This window comes from Tympanuchus pallidicinctus, unplaced genomic scaffold (assembly GCF_026119805.1).
Source record: "Tympanuchus pallidicinctus isolate F22 unplaced genomic scaffold, pur_lepc_1.0 scaffold3, whole genome shotgun sequence".
Classification (NCBI taxonomy): Eukaryota; Metazoa; Chordata; class Aves; order Galliformes; family Phasianidae; genus Tympanuchus; species Tympanuchus pallidicinctus.
In genome coordinates, this window is record NW_026294747.1 from 31,654,779 (window position 1) to 31,676,220 (window position 21,442).

The 21,442-nt window shown below is 34.2% G+C and overlaps 1 protein-coding gene across 5 annotated transcripts in view; it reads right to left on the minus strand.

Moving 5' to 3' along the window:
• The window catches only part of STXBP6 (syntaxin binding protein 6), a 76,283-nt gene that overhangs the window by 24,143 nt on the left and 30,698 nt on the right, over window positions 1-21,442 (minus strand). For 3 of the 5 annotated variants that reach the window (XM_052693925.1, XM_052693926.1, XM_052693927.1), the window contains one exon: window positions 20,505-20,618. The exons of 1 other annotated variant lie outside the window; for it this stretch is intronic. In XM_052693925.1, coding sequence (XP_052549885.1) covers window positions 20,505-20,618 — 114 coding nt within the window. Of the gene's footprint in view, window positions 1-485; window positions 509-20,504; window positions 20,619-21,442 lie in introns of those variants that run through there. One more of the 5 variants, XM_052693929.1, reaches the window with a different exon arrangement.

Sequence of the window (21,442 nt, forward strand, 5' to 3'; positions counted from 1 at the left end):
TTTAAGTGTCCTGAGGGGCAAACTAAAGTTCTAGTTCATTCTCAGTATCTCATAAAATGTACTGTATTAGGAAATAGTTTTCCAATTATGTTTTCTTAGATAACTTGACAACCTTCATGTTTTGGAATAAACTGTCCAATGACTTTTGAGATCCTACATAGTTACTTCCATAAAAGAGACAGAGAGGTCAAACAGGAAGGAAAACAAGTGGGCCAAAAACTGCAATGCCAAGTTATCAGATATTATTTTAATTGAAGTCAGTTATTTAAATGAAGTTCATTAAATGACCCCCCCAAAAAACCAAACCCACAAACAACAACAAAAAAACAACAAACAAAAACAAATAAACAAAAAAAAAACAACCAGAAATCTCACAGAATATGTATGTGTTTACTCCACTAAAACAAAATGTTAATCCTTTCTTATATCTTAAGCTTGGAAGTCTTAAAATGACATTTAAACTGCAAGAGAAGAAGAGATCTTACTTGAAGATTTTATGAGCAGATAGCGTTGAGTTGCTCTGCATAGTATTTTAAATTACTTGAGATATAAATATTGCATACACTTCTATTAACAGGATTTCACTGTAAGGGTGAGAGCAGAAACAAAAAAATTAAATATTTAGCATCCAAACTGTTACTCCAATTCTTGTTCAACAGACTCAAAGTCATCTGCAATATTAGTCTTTGAGTAATCTTTTGTAATCTGTGTGTATCGGTAATGCATCAATAGTCAAATCAAAATCAGGTGGAACGAAAATAAAATAGTATTCCTCAGATCATGATTTCATTGACATTCAAAGGTTAAAACTAAAAATATTTTGAAGCAGATTAAAGACTTCAAAAGAAAAAAGAAAAAAAAGAACAGGTATGAAATATGAAGAATTCGACATAGTTTTACTATTCTACAATCTGTACGGCAAAAATTATACAGCTAGGACATTCAGTAATTCCAATTTTTATCAGATATGCCCTTATAGCTCAGAACCATGCTGTGACCATTGATCTGACAGATAGAGAACACTAGAATTACCTGCTGTCCTGGTAGGTGGTTTTGACAGGGGACACTAGTAGTGCAGCAATTAAATTTAATATGATTTATCTCTAGAAATAGTCATGCACTAGGAGAGAAAAAATCTAGTTGTACAGTAACACAAAAAAACCCCTAATCTATGGGAGTATCTGGTGATCTGGTGGATAAGCACCTCAACCTAGGAGAATTAAAATGGAAAAAAGGGAGAAAGGGAGAGAAAAGTTAAGAAAAGTAAGAATCTGCGTATGCAGAAATACTGCCAAAAATAAGCAACATTTATTCCATTGCATGACTAATCACGTGTTAGAACATAAAGAAAATAAGCAACAAGCACAGTTGGCATTGTAATACCCTGCAGATTTGTTCCTAATATTGTTGCTATATAATCATTGCTCATTGCAATTAGAAAGATTTATTTTAAAATGGATGAACTGCTCATTATTGCCCCATACTTAATCCTTCTGACTAAATAATAGCTTCTCTGTGGTAAGAAATGAGGTGCTGACCAGCACCTACTCAGGAAAATTTGATAATGGGAATGATTGCTAAGAGGTGAAAACAATGCAACAAATTCCCAAGGGTTTTCTAAAAGCATATATTTGAAATTATGATCTATAAATACAGTCACCCCTGAAGAAATGCACACCCTTCAAAGTGAAATCTGACAGTACAGCTTTCTTGTCTCATGACATTTGCTCATCTCATGGAGTTTTGTTTTTCCAGTCCATATTAGTGCTGTACATGTCTTACAGGAAACTTTCTGGAAGCATGCTTCAAATTGAAAATGGTTTTTGTTTCTTCCAAACATGCACTAGAAGAATCAGACAAGGTCAAATCAAAATAACATTCAAGTTACTTGAAAATTGGATTTCTAAAATGAAGCTACTTACATTACATATCCACAGAAAACTAGGATCAGTAGTACACGTGCTGCAGAAATCAAGTTCAGTTTCTTCCGCCTGTTTCAACACTTAATCTAAAGAAAACTACCTTCAACTCACTTATTCTACACTGAGGTACAGAGACATGCAAGAAAAAACTATCTACAACCAATAGTTGCAGAATACACAGAAAAAAAATTGTAACAAAATAAGTTTAAAGTATCAAATTTAATAAATCAGACTTTACTCTGGAATTTCCTTATATGGAAAATTAATTGATCTGGAAAGGTTAAAATAAAGTCTAACTTCCCTAACAGCATGATGTTGTTAGAATTGTTGTTTCAAGCTATGGCAGGGGAGATTCAGGCTGGACATGAGGAAGTATTACTTTTCAGAAAGGGTGGTCAGGCACTGGAATGGACTGCCCAGGAAGGTGGTGGAATCACCGACCCTGGGGGTATTCAAGGAAAGACTGGATGTTGTGTTGAGGGACATGGTTTAGTAGGAGCTATTGGGAATAGGTGAACGGTTGGACTGGGTGATCTTTTAGGTCTTTTCCAACCTTGGTGATTCTGTGATTCTATGATTCTATGAATCTTGCCACACTTATAACTAAGAAGATTTGAAAAAGATAATCAAGAAGCTTATGACCAAGCTTAGTACATTGGGCAATATTTACAGAAACAAGGATAAAGAAATTTTAGTTTTATCTTGATAGAAACTTCCCTTTCTAACTGACTGTTTTGCAGGTGCCATCATCCCAGTTCTTACATAATGCACTTAACACTAAAAGCAGTTGACTAAATAGATATCTCCAAATCTAATATTGAATAGAAGATATCTGTTGGCATCTGCAACAGTCTTACGCACTCTGGCCTGTCTTTGCTTAGCTTTATGATGTTCCTGTTGAACTAGAGGAAGCTGGTGAAGCTCAGTATTCCCTCTGAATCTTTTCCGCTCCAGAATAGTATGACCTTCAAAACTAAGGGAAGCACAGAATATTTCATTGTTCCAGTCATAGAACAGAACGCTAACTAGGATCAGCTTCAATATCATCAGCTTCTGCATGCAGCGCCTTGCACCTGGCTTACTAAACTTTGAACTACTGAGAAGACAGAATCCCATTCGCCTTGCAGTCCCTGCCCCACTACCATTCTATGTAGCTATGATCCCATGTGATTACTAAGTATTAGATTTATATCAGATCTATAAATTCCATTACAAAAATCAGTACTTCAATTTACTATTATAATGAGAAACAGTGAACAAGTCATCTGTCTTTTCATATGAGCTTTATATTATATTAAATTTTTACCCTAACCAATAGTCTATATTTTAACACTACATAAGTACGGAAGACTCAGAGTCTAACACTTAAGAAATGACCAATTATACAATGTCATACAATGCATCATACACTGAGCAGAGAATTTACAAATTTCAACTTAAGTAATGGCTATATAAGCTTACAGTAAAAACTCAAATGAGCTCTAAATAAATACAATTTATGTACCTATACTTGGAAATAATGCAATTAAACTAACTGCCATCTTTCTGTCAGTCAGCATTTTCTTCTGATCAAATACATTATATATCTTAACATTTCAGTCACAATTACTTTTGGTGTACTGACTACTCTAAAAACTGCAGGCACTCTAAAGAGAGAGGATTAAATAAAGGAAAAGCAAAATCCACCCAAATCTCTACCAAACTACTCATTCTCCTATTTCTCTCCATTCACACTCAAATTCACATGAAGTAACTGAAAAATTTCCAAACACCAGGACTAACAACTGGAATTTCAGCATCTATCAAATCAAATTATTTTTAGCTGGTATGAACTTTATTATTACAAGTATTACTATACTTTTTTTTTTTTTTTTTTTTTTGTATTTATACTTATCTTTTTAAACATTTTTGTTTGGTTCTTACCTTCTCATTTTTCATTTTTGTTCCCAGCTTCTACAGATTCAGATTTCATTCCGAAGGGAAAGATCCTATTCTCTATCTAAACTTATATTGTATGTGTAGTACAGCATTTTCTTGATTTTTGTTCTCTCATACACAGTATTAATATATTCTATTATTCTAAACCTCTTTGTTAATGTGCTTCTCCCAGCTGCAGAGTTTCTAGGCAAAAATCAATGTGAGTTGTGTCTCATCTGCTATCCATTCTACGAAGGCTACCTTGTAATTATACTGTTATAGACATCCATAAATACTCAAGGAAAAAGCCAATTCAATGGTGCAGGAAGCAATAAAATATGTCTGCAGTCCTTAGTGCACATCATTTGCTTTAAATGTATTACTGCTTTTCTCAATGCCTTAGAACTACTTTGAAATTTATTTTTTTATTACATGAATTCAACAGAATGATCTTGAGCTTTAAGTAGTAATAGTACTAATAGATTGATATCTTTTTTGTTGTTTGTTTCCTTATGATGTTATACTACATGAAATAAAATTTCACTGTTTGTTGAAAATCTTAGACATATCAAATCCTTACAGCAGTAGCTAGAGAACCCAGTAATTAGCTATCTACTTTGCAAACACACAAGAGTTTGTGTTTATTAAAAAAAAAAAGACCAGCATAAAATTATTCAAAAAAATGCATTCATTTTTAAAAGAATTACAATTAAAAATTGCATTTTTTGAATTAGTAATAGCTGTATGACAGCTGTACTTGTATTCAGATGTAACAATTCAGAAAAGAAATTCTGAACATATTATTGGACAACATCCACTAAAGCTACGTTTGTTATGAGACACAGAGACATTAAACACTTAATGGGTGTGAAGAGAGTCAAGACAGAGGAGGTCTGCGAGTCCTAGCTTAAATAATTGAATGATGATCAAAAAGGAAGAACAGTTTTCTCAAAGTTTCTCATAGTAGCTACAAGGCATCAAGTTCAGTCAATAAAAAATAGAAACTCTACTTTTGTGCACAGTTCATAATTAAACTGTGGAACTATTGATGTAAAAACAGTACAAAAACTGAGTACTAACAATGATTATGAATTCACAAAAAGGATGCTCACAACAAATTCAGTGTGAACTTAAGAATATAAAGTTCAGTAAGAGCTGGAGCATATGTGCGCACAGTGATGTGAACTAGCATCAAAGAAAACACGGCTAGATTGATCATTCTCAGCATTGTTATGTTGCAAACACCACAGACTTACCAGAGACAGACTTATCCTTCTTTACAGGGAAGTACTAAGTTATTCAGTCAAACTGCACTGCAGCATACAATATAACATTATTGCACGCTTCCATGCAAGTTACCAAACACTTCATTGACCCAGAGAAAATAAAACAAAATCAAGAGCAGTATTTCTTAGCTGTCTTCTCTGAAGCCCACGTAGGACTCTAAAGCAAGATACTGAGTGGTGAAAGGGAACCAGAGCTGGAGAGTTCGGGATTAGAGCCCAATATATCACAGTTTTTCTCAGCGCTTAATGGAACAGTGCACTTGTATCACATATCACTTCTGTTTGCAAGGTTCAGGCTTGTAACAGTTTTCTTTCCAATCCAAGACCTGAAGTAACATCATTACAACCTTATCCAGTTGAGATGAAAGGAAAACAAGACAGGAAGCTTTTTAGCACAATCTGTTTTTCCTTATATGTTCATTTTCCATTCCATTTCATAGCCAGTCGTCACCAGCAAAAAATATCAGTTTCACACCTTTGGCTGAAGTTTCAGGAGGAAAACTCTAGGTCATCATTTTATACACCTGATCTAACAATATTTTTTTCTTAAATTGAGAAAGATTTCAAGCGCACAGTGTCAAAACATGTTCTGCTTCAGTAAGAAGTAACTGTGTGATTTGTTCACACTCCTTCAGACCAAGATTTAAGAGAGAATAAAATGAATCTTCTCAAGATAGAAGCTTAAAAAATTTACCAGCATTAATTAGCTTAAAGTGCTGAAGTATGCCTTAATAGTAGGAAGAAGACAACACCTGAAAAGGAAGAAACAAAACATCAAAACAAACCTATTCTTCAGGTTTATCCTCTTCATGAGAAACATTTTGTTGTTTCACAGATATACATTTCTGCAACAGCTTCCATCTAGTAATTATTCCTAGCTTGTATCTGGTTGTAAACGTTACAGTTTCAGTGAAGAAACTCAGAACAGCATTTTGCTGCTGAATAAAACACTTCAATAACACCAAACTACTTTGTTTTCCCTTGAAAATAAGTAAATACAAGGTGAAGAAATCAGAGAGGTAAACTGAGCGTATTCTTCTCTTTTATGTCTTCATATAAAAATTTCAAAAATCAAAGAGCAAATAATAATAAAAAATAGTCCTGCACTGTTTTTTTAATACTTACTTTTTAAAGAGTTCTTTCTTTCCTGGCACATTTTCTGTCATTGCATTTTTATAAAGCAACAACTTTCTCTTTAGAATTCAGACTTGGTACATAAAATGATAAATGAGACAACAGATTGTTTGGGACAATCTAGGTTAAAGTAGTTAGTATGGGCAATTTGACTTGTTTAACTACTGCAACAGTTGCTTAAAATATTTGCTGACAAAGAGCTACTGTCACACAAGTGAACCCCTACTGTTCTCCTCCAACGTCTGTGGATACTGGAATGTTTTGCTCTTATCTTAAGAAACTTGTATCCCAAACTATCTACAAACCAAAAAGCATTTTAGTTTGCCACTTGAAAAGAGCTACATACATGTGGTACATTACTGTATCAGTTGGTCAGTTATCACACAGTTACATCTGCATCCCAGCTACAAGGTTACTGCTTCTATCACAGCTGTAAAGATTATGCTACCTGAACCAAAAAGATACAGACATTATCCCAGAAAATTTATACTGCAAAAGGACAGGTAATCAAGTACTTAATTATTTGGCAGTGCTAGAAATTCAGGAATATGTGACTATTATAGCATCTCGGGACAGAAATGGATGGTAATGAGGCCTTCAAATGCTCTTTAGAAGTCAATTTAGCCTCATCAGAGATTTACTGAATGCAGCATAATTGCAAAGACTGCCAACACAAGAAATTTAATGTGATCCAGAGTAAACTGAATAGCTATAGAATCTACAAATAACATCAGGAAAAAAAAGGCTAAGGCACTTGGATTGAAAAGATGCAAGGAATAAAATTACAGGAGAAAAGCGTTGAGCAGCCCCACACACTTTGAAAGGGCTTTATCTTAAACTCTCAGTCTCGTTAATCAAACTCAACAGAATGAAACATACAAGCAACTATGGTACTGATGAGCAGACTGGTTGAAGAAACATTCAAATAAATCACAAGTTCTCAAAGATTACTGTACAGTACCAGCTCTTGTTTTAAGTTCTATCTTAAAGGTATATTTCAAAGGTATTTCTCATAGTGTTGCATTTTGCAAAAAATTGTGATGGCTTATCCCCAGAATACTAGGTATAGTATATGGCTGACACGTGTAGAAAAAAAAACAACAGGGGTCAGATTACCTTCAAGAAAATATTTGAGCCACATCAATTTCTTCTGAACAAACATGAAACATAATCACCTCCCTACACTAGACATTTAAAAAGGCACCTGAAAGTATGGACAGAAACTCTTTCACCCTTCTGTGTTTTCCAAACTGCCCACAGAGAAACACTATCAATTTAATTTTAAATAGCCTTCTGCCTTGCAGAAAGTCTCTGTACAGTAACAAAGATCTCCAAAATGCATGGGCTGTTTCTTAAGTAATGCCTCCTATTTCATACTTCTGGTCTCTTGCACTGTATCAAAATGGTTACATCAAGAAGAGGTTAAAGGTTCCTAGCAAAATAAATATAAATGTCTTAACTTAAAACTAATAGCTTACTTTTCAGATATGATGTCTTTTTAACCCTCTTACAGCTTGTGCGGAATGGCAATAACCAAGTTTGAACACAATGCAATGGAACACCAGACAACTACCCAGCTGTGTAATAAATTTAATGACATTCTGTGCCAATACAGATACCGCATATAGTAAATAAAATAAGACTTAGTGGAACTGGATATAGTAGTATTCATCTAATTATGCACGTCAGCTTACTATCATCAGGATACAGCTGCTGTAGATATGAACCATAGCTCTTTTCCCTTTCTCTACTCCTCTTTGCGTGGGTTATGCTTTCTGGCACCTCACCAATTTCCATTGACACTGCATCTCAAACAATTAACATGCTGAAGATGAAAAAAAAACATATGAAATCTTTAGAAGTCGTTAATACTGTCATCAGCACTATGTCAAACACTACGAGCAGAAGACAAAAGATTAAGGGATAACAACCAAATTGTTTTAGAAAAATCCCTTGCACTTTAGAGAAATGTAAGTGTTCTAAAGATGCTCTTATGTAAAGGAAAACATGCATATATAACTTAATATTTGCCTTCAAAATGCACCAAATTTCTTAGAGATGTACATAAACATCTTTTGCTGTTCAAATATTATGACTCATTCCAGACTGTAGATGCTATTGAAGTGTAAGAAGGGCCCCGTAGTAAAAGAGTACAAGTGAGAAAAAAGCTTCACTAAGGATAGGGGGGATAGTTATAGATAGTTTATAGAAGCAAGAATGTAGAAGTTGTTAGAAAAATAAGGGATGGCAGACATGGGATCTGGAATAATGAGGGGGATGAAGGCCGTAAAGATAAGGGTTTGAGAAGCCTGAGGACATCTGGCAGTGAGATGATTAGATGTCCACAGTGCAAGCTGAAACTGGGTTGGGTGAGACTGCCCGTCCTGTAGGGTCAAAAGTTAACAGGGAGAAAGACTACAAGCCTTCATGACAAAGATGAGGATTCTTCATCCCACAGCCATCAAGAGGATACCCTCACGACTCACTATGCAGATGTGGTGGGGGGGCCACACACTAATGGGTTCTCAGGAATGTGTTGAATATCTATCTGAATTCTTGGAAACTACTGATTATTTATTAGTTCAGCCTATATCTGTAGCATGCTTTTTTCTGACATGCAAGTTAGGAGGAGCTATCCCCCTTGCACCTGGTGTATGTGCAGCACTGATTAAATATACCTGCTTCTATAACTACTTGGTTGTTACAGAGTCTGATTCCGTACGTCACTATAACCAACACAGAGTTTGCAAGTTTTTATATCAGCTTTGTAAATCAATATCTTTTTGCCTGCTTTCATCTCGTTGTTCAATTCATTGTGGTCAACACCAAACATAGTGCAAGATAAGTTATTACTTCTACCATCCATATCACATCCATACCCATACTACAGATGTGAAGAAAATTATACAGACCCTCAAAATGTTTGAAATATCCAGAAATAGTATCTTGATGATTTGCTTAATCTGATATTGCATATTCTATAGCCACCACCACTCCCAGTATCTTTTTCTCTGTTGTAAGTTAAGTTATGTCTGCTATTCCCTTAATACAGATTCTGTTTCAATAAAATCTCTGTGAGTATCATTAGCTAAAACATATTACACAGAGATACTACATACTGGTATTACACAAAGATGTGCCAAAAAGTGGAAGTGAGAAAAACTGTGGCAAAGGTCTATCCCTCTCAGGATTTATAAGCTCTAAGTTTTTCAGAAGGCATGAGTAGTCCGAAGATTTCTAATAAATACAGTGCTTTACAGTGCTAAAAAAAGATCAACCAACCATCGCAGAACATTCGCATAGCAATACAATTATTACAACACTAAGAAGGCCTTTCTGTCTCAGAGTGGAAAGCAACTTCTTTGAGTAACAAGGAAACAGATCTCCTTGTGCAAGGTAATCCTGCAGTGGGCCACATTACGATTCAAATGTATCTCTTCATACCTAGAATCCGAGAGGACAAAACTGTTCTTTGCACCAGTTGGTGCCACGTTAGTATCAAAAGACTAAACTTGAGAAGTGAAAAATTCTGTTTTAAACTAGAAGCATTACAAGTGGGTTGTCTAGTCCTTATCTGTATAGTAATACTTTCCCCTTATGCAAATTTACAGTCACTTAGCAACTTAGTGGTAACTGTCTTTGTTTCAAGAATATTGTTAGCTAGATCAAGAAGCTACTGGCTCAATAAAAATAGCATCCTAAAATAAAAGGCATCTCACTCAACTTATTCCTATTCTAGGAAATTCTGTGTACTCTGAGTCACTTTGCTTTGACAGATAAAGCGGTCAGAACATAGCTTGACAATGTTGCATGTGTATCTATTATGCTAAAAATCTGGAATTTATTGAATATCACCCAATTCTTCAGGTAAGCATATAATGCCCAAAATGAAAAAAAAAAATCCCTTAAATATAAAGTTATTTTACCTATGTATGTAAACTATTTAATTTTAAATCAGCCCTCAAACTGATTTATTCCTGGTATAGTGTGGGAGGAATTATCTGATTTTGCAGCATTTTAAGTCTCAAATAATTTGCATTTTTAAAAATTCAATTTTCTGTATAGACTGATTTTTGACAAACTCTGTTATCAAGATGTTACACTATCAAGGATAAAAATTTCATAGAACAAATAAAATCACCATATTATTCAATTTTTATCTTCAAGTTTTCAAAAGAAATGCTGTGAGATTACTTACAACAAATAGAGGAGCTAGCTCTGAAGTTAGTTTCAAAACACATTAACTTGAATACGTCAAGAGGGAAATGAATTTATATTCTTTCCTGTGTTGTTCACGGAAGCCTCAAAACATGGGTGATGTAATGTTCTATTTTTTCTAATGTATACACGTCAGTATATGGAGAGCACTGTGCGAAAAGCAAGAGAAGCAGTGAATTATTTGCACTAATATTCATATGAAAAAAAAAGAAAGCACGAACAACTGTAAAGCCAATAGACCTATTTGCACTGCAAAAGTAACAAGTGAAAAGCAAGACAAAGCTGAACTAGCTACAGTAGAAGTTAATAGCTGAATCTCAAAGATTTAAGAGAATCTAACACATCTGTTTCCAATATTTCATTCACGCAAATGTGACCTAATGACAACTTGTTCAGAGTTATGCATATAAATCTAACATATTCCTAACTTTTTCCTTCTTGATTTTCCAGACTTCTTAAAAATCAATCTTTATGGTCAAAACATTTCAGGAAAAATTTCTCTGCCTTTCTACTATGTGATTCCCTGTACAGAACTCATGAGAAAATGCTTGGATTGAGATAATTGACTATTATACAAGTCAACTGAACAATCCTTTCTAGCCTTATATTAGAAGCTCATGATCACAGAATGGAGTTCAGAAAACCCAAGAAATGTTATCTAGGCTGAACACAGAGTACAGAAAGAATAAAACTGGAATTCTAAACTCCATATGATTCCTTCTGAGCAGGGAATAATGTCAAATGTCAGGATATCAAATTTTCACAGAAGTGGTAAAAAACAAATCTGGGTTTGCAGCTGTAGCAGGATATAGAAAGAAAGAGAAGCAAAATCAAAATATGCCCCAACAGATATGGCTGCCAACATCCACATTTAATACTAGGCCATGCTACCCAGGGCCACATCCAACTTGGCCTTGAACATCCTCAGTTACTGGGGACCTACAACCTCTCTGGGCAATTTGTTCCAGCACCTCATCACTCTCTTGGTAAAGAACTTCCCCCGATATCCAACCTAAATCTTCCCTCCTTCAACATAAAACCAAAATAGAAATTGAACTGAAGGATGCAAAAAGAAAACCTATGAAACCTGGCCACCTTGCAATCTTTCTTCCTTCTCTTCCTGCTTTAAAACATATTTACACACTTCATGTCTTTTGAGAGAATGTCATTGCAAGATTTTTGTCAAAAACATGTTTAATTCTTAAGGCAAACTTCAGTCTCTCAACTTGCTGATAGCTGTTAAAGTACTTTCTAAAAGAAAATGGATTTAAGAGTAAGTTCATTGTAAATAAGATTGTTATTGTACAAACTACATGCCTGAATGCTAATATTTTGATTCAGTTCCTAAAGAATGGATTTCACAGTAATCTGTTGTGCTACAACTAATAACTTGATTATAAAAAATGTCCTTGGGGAACAGAAGTAGTTTCCTTAGAAGAGTCCATTCTCTTGCAGACTGAGGCATTCTGTTACGATTTCAAGTGGTAATGCATTTATAAAAAACTAGCGGAGTCATATGTGAATACACCTGTAACACAAACATGGTATTGACTACCTAAAGCATAACTGCAGAAGTATCTGAAGGACCATTCCTTATCTCCTCCTTTTCTCAGATTAAAGAACAATGCTGTACCTATTGTTGGAAACATTTTGAGGAATATGTCTTGCTTGATGCATTACTGTTTCAATTTCTCATGAATCTTTTAGTCAAATGAGCATACAATAACCAGATCAGGTGCAAAATGACAGGGGAAATAAACCCTTGTTTTGAACTTGTCATGGAATTCTCACTCAATGTCATCAGTGAATATAGGAGCTCAAAGTCTGTACTTAGGAAAAAAAAAAAAAAAAAGGACAATTTTCATATTGTTCCTAAGAGTTCAATGTTCAGACAAGTTCTCACTGCCCATACTAACTCGAAAAAGCAAATAATCATCAAACTAAACTGTTTACAATACTTCCAGGATTCACTGCTTTTAAACATTGAATGGTCTTTATCTGGTAGACATCAGAAGTCATGCAAAAATTCAACAAAACAGAAGAATATCCAACGCAGAGAATGTCTCTAGATTGGTACAGCATTTGTTCAGCAACACACACATTTCTCCAGCTGTCAGTCTCCAGCTGTGGAATTTCTGTAAAGATTTCTAATTACTAGATTTCCTCTATTCAGTTTTGAGTTCAAAGAGGTACTAAGAAATAACACAACTGATGACTCAAGATTTGGAGGCTGTATTATCTAAATGAATGGCAAATATAACTCTTGGCAAATAATTCTACTTGCTTACATGGCTGTTCTGAGTAATTTTAGCAGACAGACATAATTGCCCCACTACACATTAATTTTTTGAGATGCTATTTAATGAGTATAACATAAGTAGTGAAACATGACTAAAAAGGTAGTTTTTACTCCATTTAAAAGACAATAAGAGCATTAATGAAATCTGTGTTATTTCTCATGAACTGGAATGAAATCTGTGTTATTTCTCATGAACAAAACCACTACCACTGAATCTTAATGTTAAAATGCTTTAGTCTCACAGGATTGCAATACAGGTTTAAATATCTGTCTTTCAAAATGGCATCATCATACTGTACACATCATTCACCTCCCAAGCCCTCCTCCTTGCTAAGAAAATAAGCTAGTTAATGTTAGAACAAAAAATACTTTAGAAAGCTACATCAGTGTCTAGCTAGAAAACCAAAAGCTCACCTTTGTATAAAGCAATAAATACCAGTGTTTGAGAGTCTAACTGAACAAATTAATACTCAACAAATACATTGGTCTATAATTTTAGAGTCCTTCAAAAGCTGTAAGTAGGACATTTTCTTTTCCTCTCCAGTTTCACAGCATCTCTTCAAGCCTTTTCAAATTTTACATTCTCCATAGTTGAAGATCATTTCTCTTCTTTAGCTTCCAAACTAGTTTGCATTACACGATGAACGGGTAAATAACCAAAATTCCCTCACGCATATGATACAGCTAAAGAATCATTTGTGCATATTTGTATGCTACATTCACTTAAGAAATTAGAATTTCTTATTTAAAACTTAAGAAAATTTAAGAAAACTATTATTAAAAAGAGGTTGTAATATCTAAATTAAAAAAAAAAAAAAAATTGATAACTTTTTCGTAAGTTCTTTACCTAGCTCTTGTTTTCAAGTAGGTTTAAGAAAAACCAAACCTTAGATGCCAAAATCAAACAAGGCCAGCAAAATTGATCAGACTTTATTTTAGACAATTTCAGATAACCTAGTGCGAGAGCTATCAAGATTTCTTTAGTAATCTGCTATGATTACAGAGGAACAAACATAATAACTGGAGGTTATAAATATTTATTTAAAGTTTCATTTTTTCCTCTCATTTGGGAACAGTATATATTGTATGTGTGCCTTGAAACCAAAGTTACTGCTAAGGGAATAGTGCTTTGATTTAAAAATTCTGTTATCTTCCAAGTCAATGATCCAGTCACAGAAAATAGCTCTTACTACAGAGAGAAAAGAGGCAGACATTTAAGAAAACTAACACAGCAGGGGCTAATATCATATTATCCATGAACAGCATTGAGTAGTTATTTCATCCAGCAAGAAGCTTATGTTGCAGCTTCCCTTCCAGCTGAGTGACTCCTCTGAAGACACATCTGAGGAGGCAACACAGACAAACAACCCGATTCTGCATTTAGAGCATAAAATTCCCTGAGGAATTTTACATACATGATGGCTGTGCTTCAGATTAAAATGATAACTCAGATTAATCTCCTGAAAATGAATTTACCTTAAGTCTCATTAATGTCCTTCATTAGCTTAAACATCCCAACAGGAATGAGAAAATCCTGTGTCAAACAACTTTCAAGGAGACCAAATAATCAAGATTCAGACTTCCATTTAAAATTGCTCAAATTGGTTTTTTGTTTTTGTTTTTTTTTGTTTTGTTTTTGTTTTTTTGTTTTGAGACGCTGCCCTCTGACATACTAAATGAAATATTTGTAAAGCATTAAAAAATGTTAATGGAGGTTTTATTGTATTTACATATACTGTAATTTAACAGTAGTCATCTCAAAAAAGCTGCTTGTAGAAAACTGAGCTGTGTTTCAGAAGGATCATTCAAAGATAAGGTAAATATTTAAGCTTCTATTAAAAAAAGTCAAAAGACTATGAGGAAAATTTCATCTCGTAGGTGAAATAGGTGAGATCCCTCATAGGAAGAAAATAAGATTTTTTTTTCCTAACACTGGAAAATTTGAGCTGCAGTACAGTTGTAACATGATCATTTCCCTGAGGCTACAAAAGGTTATTACATACCGCAGAGCTCTAAAAAAACACAGCAAAAGAGCCACTGAAAGGGTGGGGCAGGCTTTCTCTGTGAAGCAGTTCCAGCTAAACAGTTACTAGAGATTGTTTCAGCTTACACAAATGGGCAGTTCCTCCTTGGCACAAGGCCAAAAGACTTTGCATACTTCATATTTATTCAGCCTCCCCACCCTTCATATGTTGTTTTTTTCCTTCTTTTAGGACAAGCATAATCAGATTACGAAAAACAACTTCTGTGAAAATCTTAAAAGGTTTGGCTCCATACATACAGGACAATTATTTCAAATAGCATATATGCATAAATATATATATTGCCAGTTGGAAATTTTCAGATGTTACACCATACACCACTGGGGGAGAATTGGGAAGCATTAGCTCTAAATACCTCCCCTGCAGTGTGTCATAACTGGCCTGTTCCTTGAGTAGTATGTTAGCTTCTGTGGCAGCAGTTTGGATGACCTTGGGTCACAATCATACCACAACAGCACAACAGCAGATGAAGTTGTAAATCCTGATCCGTTTTGTATTTAATTCACTTTAAAATGATTATTTGCAGATGAAACAAAAAAATGTTTGGAGATCAGGAACATGTTACTCATCTTTGACAAAGCAACAATAAAAGCCCACCTAATGACAGAGGAGCTTGATGTAATACTCTAATTGGCTTAGCAATTTCTTTTTAAAGTACTTATTATGGACTGCTCTACACTGAAAATTGTTTGATGCTACTGACTTCAAATAGAACTATGAAAAAACTTAGTGGATTTAATTCCTACAGCTTACAGTACAGTAACAGGATAAGATTTTAAGCTGATGTTTACCTATACGAGTTCATAACACTGCAATTAATAGTCTAGGAGAAAGAGATCTTTTAGCAGTTACAAGAGCAAAGCTACATAGTAATTGACAGAAACATTTTCTGAAATACAACTGGATAGAACTCCAGATGTTTCCTACCCCATATGATACAAACTGTTCACTTTGTATCATCATGAGTCAGAGTGCAGTAATGCTAAACTCCAGTACCATGAAACTTCATAAAATTGTTCAAACTGAATCCTGCCTAAAAGCAAAACACAATTTGAATTACTATTGTAAAGTGAGAGTGTTTTTTACAAAAACTAGCAATCAGAAGGCACTCACATAGGTCTTATTTCCATAGCTGCCATATTCCAAGCTGAAGGCAAAGTTATCATAAAACATTGCAGATTACATTCTTATTTTTAGCTCTGCTTTTCTATTTCTTTCTTTTTTTCTTTTTTACTTTTTTTTTTTTTTTTTTTTTTTTTATCACATATAAGGTAACACTAACCTCTGCCAAAATAATAATAAAAATAAAAATAAAGTCATTTGGACAGAGAATGAACAAACTACTTCCAAAGACAGCATAACATTCAAACACTTTAACCTGCCAGTAAACTGGATGCAAGCATCTGTCATGTTCTGAGCAAAAAAAGTGCAGCAAAATATGCTGTGCTCACTGAGGGAAGCTACTTCCATCTCCTCAGGAATGTAAACCTACCCATCAGAAATAATTCCAATGAATGGATAAAGAAATACACTTGCCATCTTTTGCAATGGAGGAAAAGCATTCTGCAACCTAATTACTTTCTGTAAGACATTTAGTAATTTTGGGATGCCTCCGTGGAAAGGCTACAAATTCCAGCCAAGAATAACCTCATCAAGCTTCTTTTGTGAGTAAAAAGATAACATAACGCCTCCAACATATAGTTTTGTAAAGTTTTTGTTTTTTGTTTTTGTTGCTTTTTTTTTTTTTTTTTTTTACACATAACTTTATTGCATCAATAAACATTTCCTATACGTGAGTGTTAAGTCTATCCTTATTTATTATTGCAAAGTTATGCCTGATTCCTTACTTATCTCATACAGATTTCTAGATTTTTATCCATGTTTTTTGTTTTTGTTCCCTGTCCTCTGCAACATCACACTTCAGGGTTTTGAAAATTTTCCAAGAAGTGCATATGTGCACAGAGTTGGAGGATAAAACAACACAAAAATCTTAACTCTCCATAAAATAAGAGGCAGTAACACAAGATTCCCAGATGAAAATTTCACCTTATAAAACTGAAATTGAGACATGATAGTTCACTGGAAAAACAAACCACTGGCAAGACTATGAAACAGCAAGCAGTGATCAGAAGCACAACTGTACACCTGCATGTTAAATTAAAAAAAAAAAAAAAAAAGTTTCCTGCATGTAAATTAGGTTAAGCACAGAAAGATAGATTGACAGGAGCTTATAAACATTCATCCTTCACTTTTAAGAGAAAAATAAATAAAGAAATAAATTACAAATCCTAGACCATATACTTTCAAATAAGCAATTCTGTATGTTTGTTAAAACAGGATTCCCACCTAAGCAAACATTTTGTGCAAAGTTTTGGTTACATTAAATTGAACAACTGGACACAATCAGAAATGTTCAGAGCATCAACATATGTTAAAGGTATTACTCTTAATACCATCAATAAATTAGTCCTTCTGTCAAAAAAACTCTTATTTTTCTATTTTTAAATAGATACAAAGATCAATAATGAAGAACAGAAAGATAACTCCAAAAGCAATCAATTGCCTATCTTATTGCTCAAAGATTTTCAAAAACTCTTAGAGGACGTTTTGGAAATTCCCTTATAAAATGGAACTTGGCATGAGCATTAAGAGAAAGTGGTATTTAGACTTCTAAAAAGCCCTTTGAGTACCAAAGAGCTAAGATATCAAAAATATCCCGATAAAAAGTTCTGATTAAAAAAAAAATAATAAAAAAAAAATGCTTAGTTAAGAACAGCATTGAGTATTACAACCTATCATAATTAGAAGTAGATGAAAACAATTATACTTCAACAATTTCATGTGAGCAGTGACTGCACCTGCAATCTCAACACTGTGGCAAATTCATTAGGCTGCCATGGAACAGGAAAGCTGTTCTGAGACTAACATTACCCTTGTCAGCAGTGTCAGTCTTCCATGACATGACACAGGCTATGTCTGAACACCACCAGCTCTAATCAGCCAGCATTACTGCAAACAATTTCTGCTAGTTTCAGCAAGCACTGAGGCTAGTAGCTGAGTATGAATTAGACTTCATACATGTATAGATATCTATATATAGATATACATGTATGTATATATAGACATGTATATATTCAATATGTGCCTATACAGACACACACGTCCACAGCCTGAATCAAATCATGTCAAGTTTCAAATGTCAAATCATGTCAAGTTAAACACAAATATCAATATTTCCTTTGACCAACTTAATAGCCAGTATGAACAATGAATACCAGTCACTGAGCACAACACTGAAGACATGCATTTATCCTAAAGGTAACTGAATAATTGAACCTTTGTCTCAAAGCTATTACCAAGATAGGACAGTGACACTTAGGAATTTCCCCTTGAAAGAACTGGGAGAAGAGAAATTTGCATGTGTTGTTTTGTTCATTTGCTTTTTCACATTTATTATCTTTCCCTCTCCCTGTTCTAGTTTATGAAGGATTTCCATTTGCAGGACTAAGCACATTACAAAACTGATGTTTAAGTACTGTTTAAATAAATAAATAAATAAATAAAAATACACACAGCTAACACAATCTCAAAACAAAATAAGTGCAACGGTTAAGGCTCATATTAAAGAAGTTCTGAGACATCTCTTGGATGTTTTATCTTTCTTACAAGAAAAATGTAGCTGTAATGGCCTTTGTTTACTCCATAGACAGATTAATGAAAATATTATGCCTCTGCATAACTATATTTCTAGTTAAAGTTTTTAAAATATTTTAAAATACCTAAACAATCATCAGTACATTTTGATTTAGCTATTTTAAATAGAAAAGTAGAGGAATGAATCAATGTCAAAATTCATCCAAATTCCTGATGTGGTTAATTAAGGTTAAAAGAAACCCTGGTAAATAAAAGGTGAGAATGTTGAAGAGACATATTATCTTCTATAGCTTTCAGAAGGGATTCTACTTCCTTTCTGAAGCAACATTAATAAGGGTGAAATGGATCAGTGAAAAGCCATAATCATTCTTGTGTATCTGGTGATATAAGCATGTTTTCCAAATTATAATTTGTTATGCAGAAATGGCTTTAATATTAATTCCACAGGAGTTAGTAAGCTTTTCATTTTTCTTTGTATAGTACGTTGAAAATTAACTCCATCAGTGAATTTAACTTTGCCTGGCAACAAATACACGCACCAGCCTATCATTGTGTTTTACAGGGGCATACATCAACAATTACATCTAAGCATATCAAGCTGTACAGTTAGGAAAATAATAACCAGCAGCTTATGCATGAGAAAATAGTACAATTACTGATCTAGAAGTAAACCCAAGTGATCTCTCAGAGCATCTTCTTCATCTTAAATGTAAAACTTGTCATATTTATGCAATTCTTGGCACAATTCTACAGCTTCTTGCTAAAGTCTCCAATGACAGATTATACAACAATTTTTCAAAGTTGCGTACGCTTATTTTCGCTGATCTTACCATTAAAAAACAGTTTTCCTTATAGTATCTTTATCATTGTGCTTCATTCGTGTGAGTCTTAACTGTTTTATAACATCATAAGTCAACTGAAGTTATTCATGTTTCCCATGGCCAGAGAGCCATATTCATGTACTTGCACTAGCTCAGCTGTATGACTTCAGACAAAAAGCCTCTGTAAGCAGAGTGAGTCAACTCACTATATAGACACACAAACTTCAGTGCACAGAAGAATATATGCTAAGAACCTGCCATTGAATTGGAACTGAATTACACTTGTGCAGTGCAACTCCATTCACACTACTGAACTGCATCATTGACTTAGTCAATAAGAATTGAACTTCGGAGAAGTTTTTTCATAGACCAACAGAAAGTTAACACATATTTTAAGGTAAAATGGCAAAAAATTTAGGCAGAGAACTGGTAATGGTAGCCACACTCTTCTTTACCTTTTAGGTACTGTATGTAACTGGCAGTCCTTGCACTGAGTACAGATCCCGAAATGTCTTCCCTAATAAAACTCACATATCAATAGAAGGCCTGATCTTCCACCTGTTGTACTAATCTAAGTCCACGAGGTTACAGCAACCACTACAACTGATCCGCAGTAGCCCTCAAATAGCTGTCCAGGTTGGACAGAACCTGCAGAAGACATGATTTATGTTCTACTTTGCATAAGTAATGAAACATACAGTGGAAAGCCTGACACCTAAGTAAGCCAGAGACCCCTCCAAAGTGAGCGCCCTATGCTTGACCATCAACACTGCAGTATTATCCTCACTCCTTAATACTATGTTTAAACAGAGAGAAAATAACCCTAGAAAAATAACCAATAACAACTCTTTACACCATATGACAAAGTACCTACAAAATTCTCCTGGAAAAGGAGTGGAAAAATGAAATTTACTTTCATTTCCTGAATCCTAACAAAAAGAAACCTTGAGAATTCTCTTCATTATAAGATCCTGAAAATGTGAAAAGGAAAAATTAAAGAAATAAATTAGGAAATGGTAACTTCAGCACAGGATCAAAACTGACATGACAAGTGAGAACACACAAGAAAGTAAGTTATTTTAATCAAAAATGCCTTATCACTACTTTTCAATTTTCACCTCAAGTACCACACTGAAAAATCAATTGCACAAAACCTGCCCTGGAATTTCCAATTAAATTATGGCCAATTTCTGACAGCCACATGAACTTACCTTCAAAGGAAGGAGGGATATATGTCATTTTTAAGTAACTTTCCATTCCATGAGCAGTCACTTTGAAAGGAATAACAAGTTTATGTTTGAAAAACAACTTTATGGTACCACTGGCTGGAGACAAAAACAGAATATGAAGCTATTATTGAAAGTGAAACCAAGTGGTGTGGTTAGATTTTAGCTGAAGTGTGTTCTAAGAGCCTAATACAGAGGGCATTCATAGAACTAATTAAGATAACAAGGTGTATCTCTGTCTCTCTGTACACTCTGAAGCAGGAGAAGGGGAAAATCCACCCCCGCACACTGTGGTAACTATAAATCTCTTTTAAAGCTTATTAACTTTTTGTTTGAGAAAAAACATGATGTGGTCAATAAGGTTACATTTTAGTGAAAGTAGAGAAAATAAATATGCTCTTCCCTTGCACGTACACCTAATTTTTGTATACTCTTTTATATGCCTTTCCCCCTTCTCTCCCCATTTCCTTTCAGATTTTCTTTCATCATTCTCAGAAAATTGCAGTTTCACATAGAAGTCACTAAAAATAAATAAATCCTTGAACTGAAAGCATGTTAATTTAATTTGGAGACAGTAAAGAGAGGAACAGTAACAACAACAACAAAAAAGAAAGTTTCCACCCTAAGTTTTAAACAATATTATCTTTTAATATTTACACACAAATTCCAACATTTTAACAAGGAGGATGAGAAAGAGAATGGTGCAACTAAGAGTTATGGCACATAAGAATTCAGGTTCAGAAGGAACCATCTGATTCATTCAGTTACTTGCAACTGCAACAGACTTTCGGTTCTGGAAAGGTCGATGCCAGTTCCATATGTACAAACTGGAAAATTCCCAATGCATTATAACAAATTAAAACCCCTTTTAATATTCAAAGTTACTAAGAAATCATAATGTTATCATGTCACAGAAAATAACA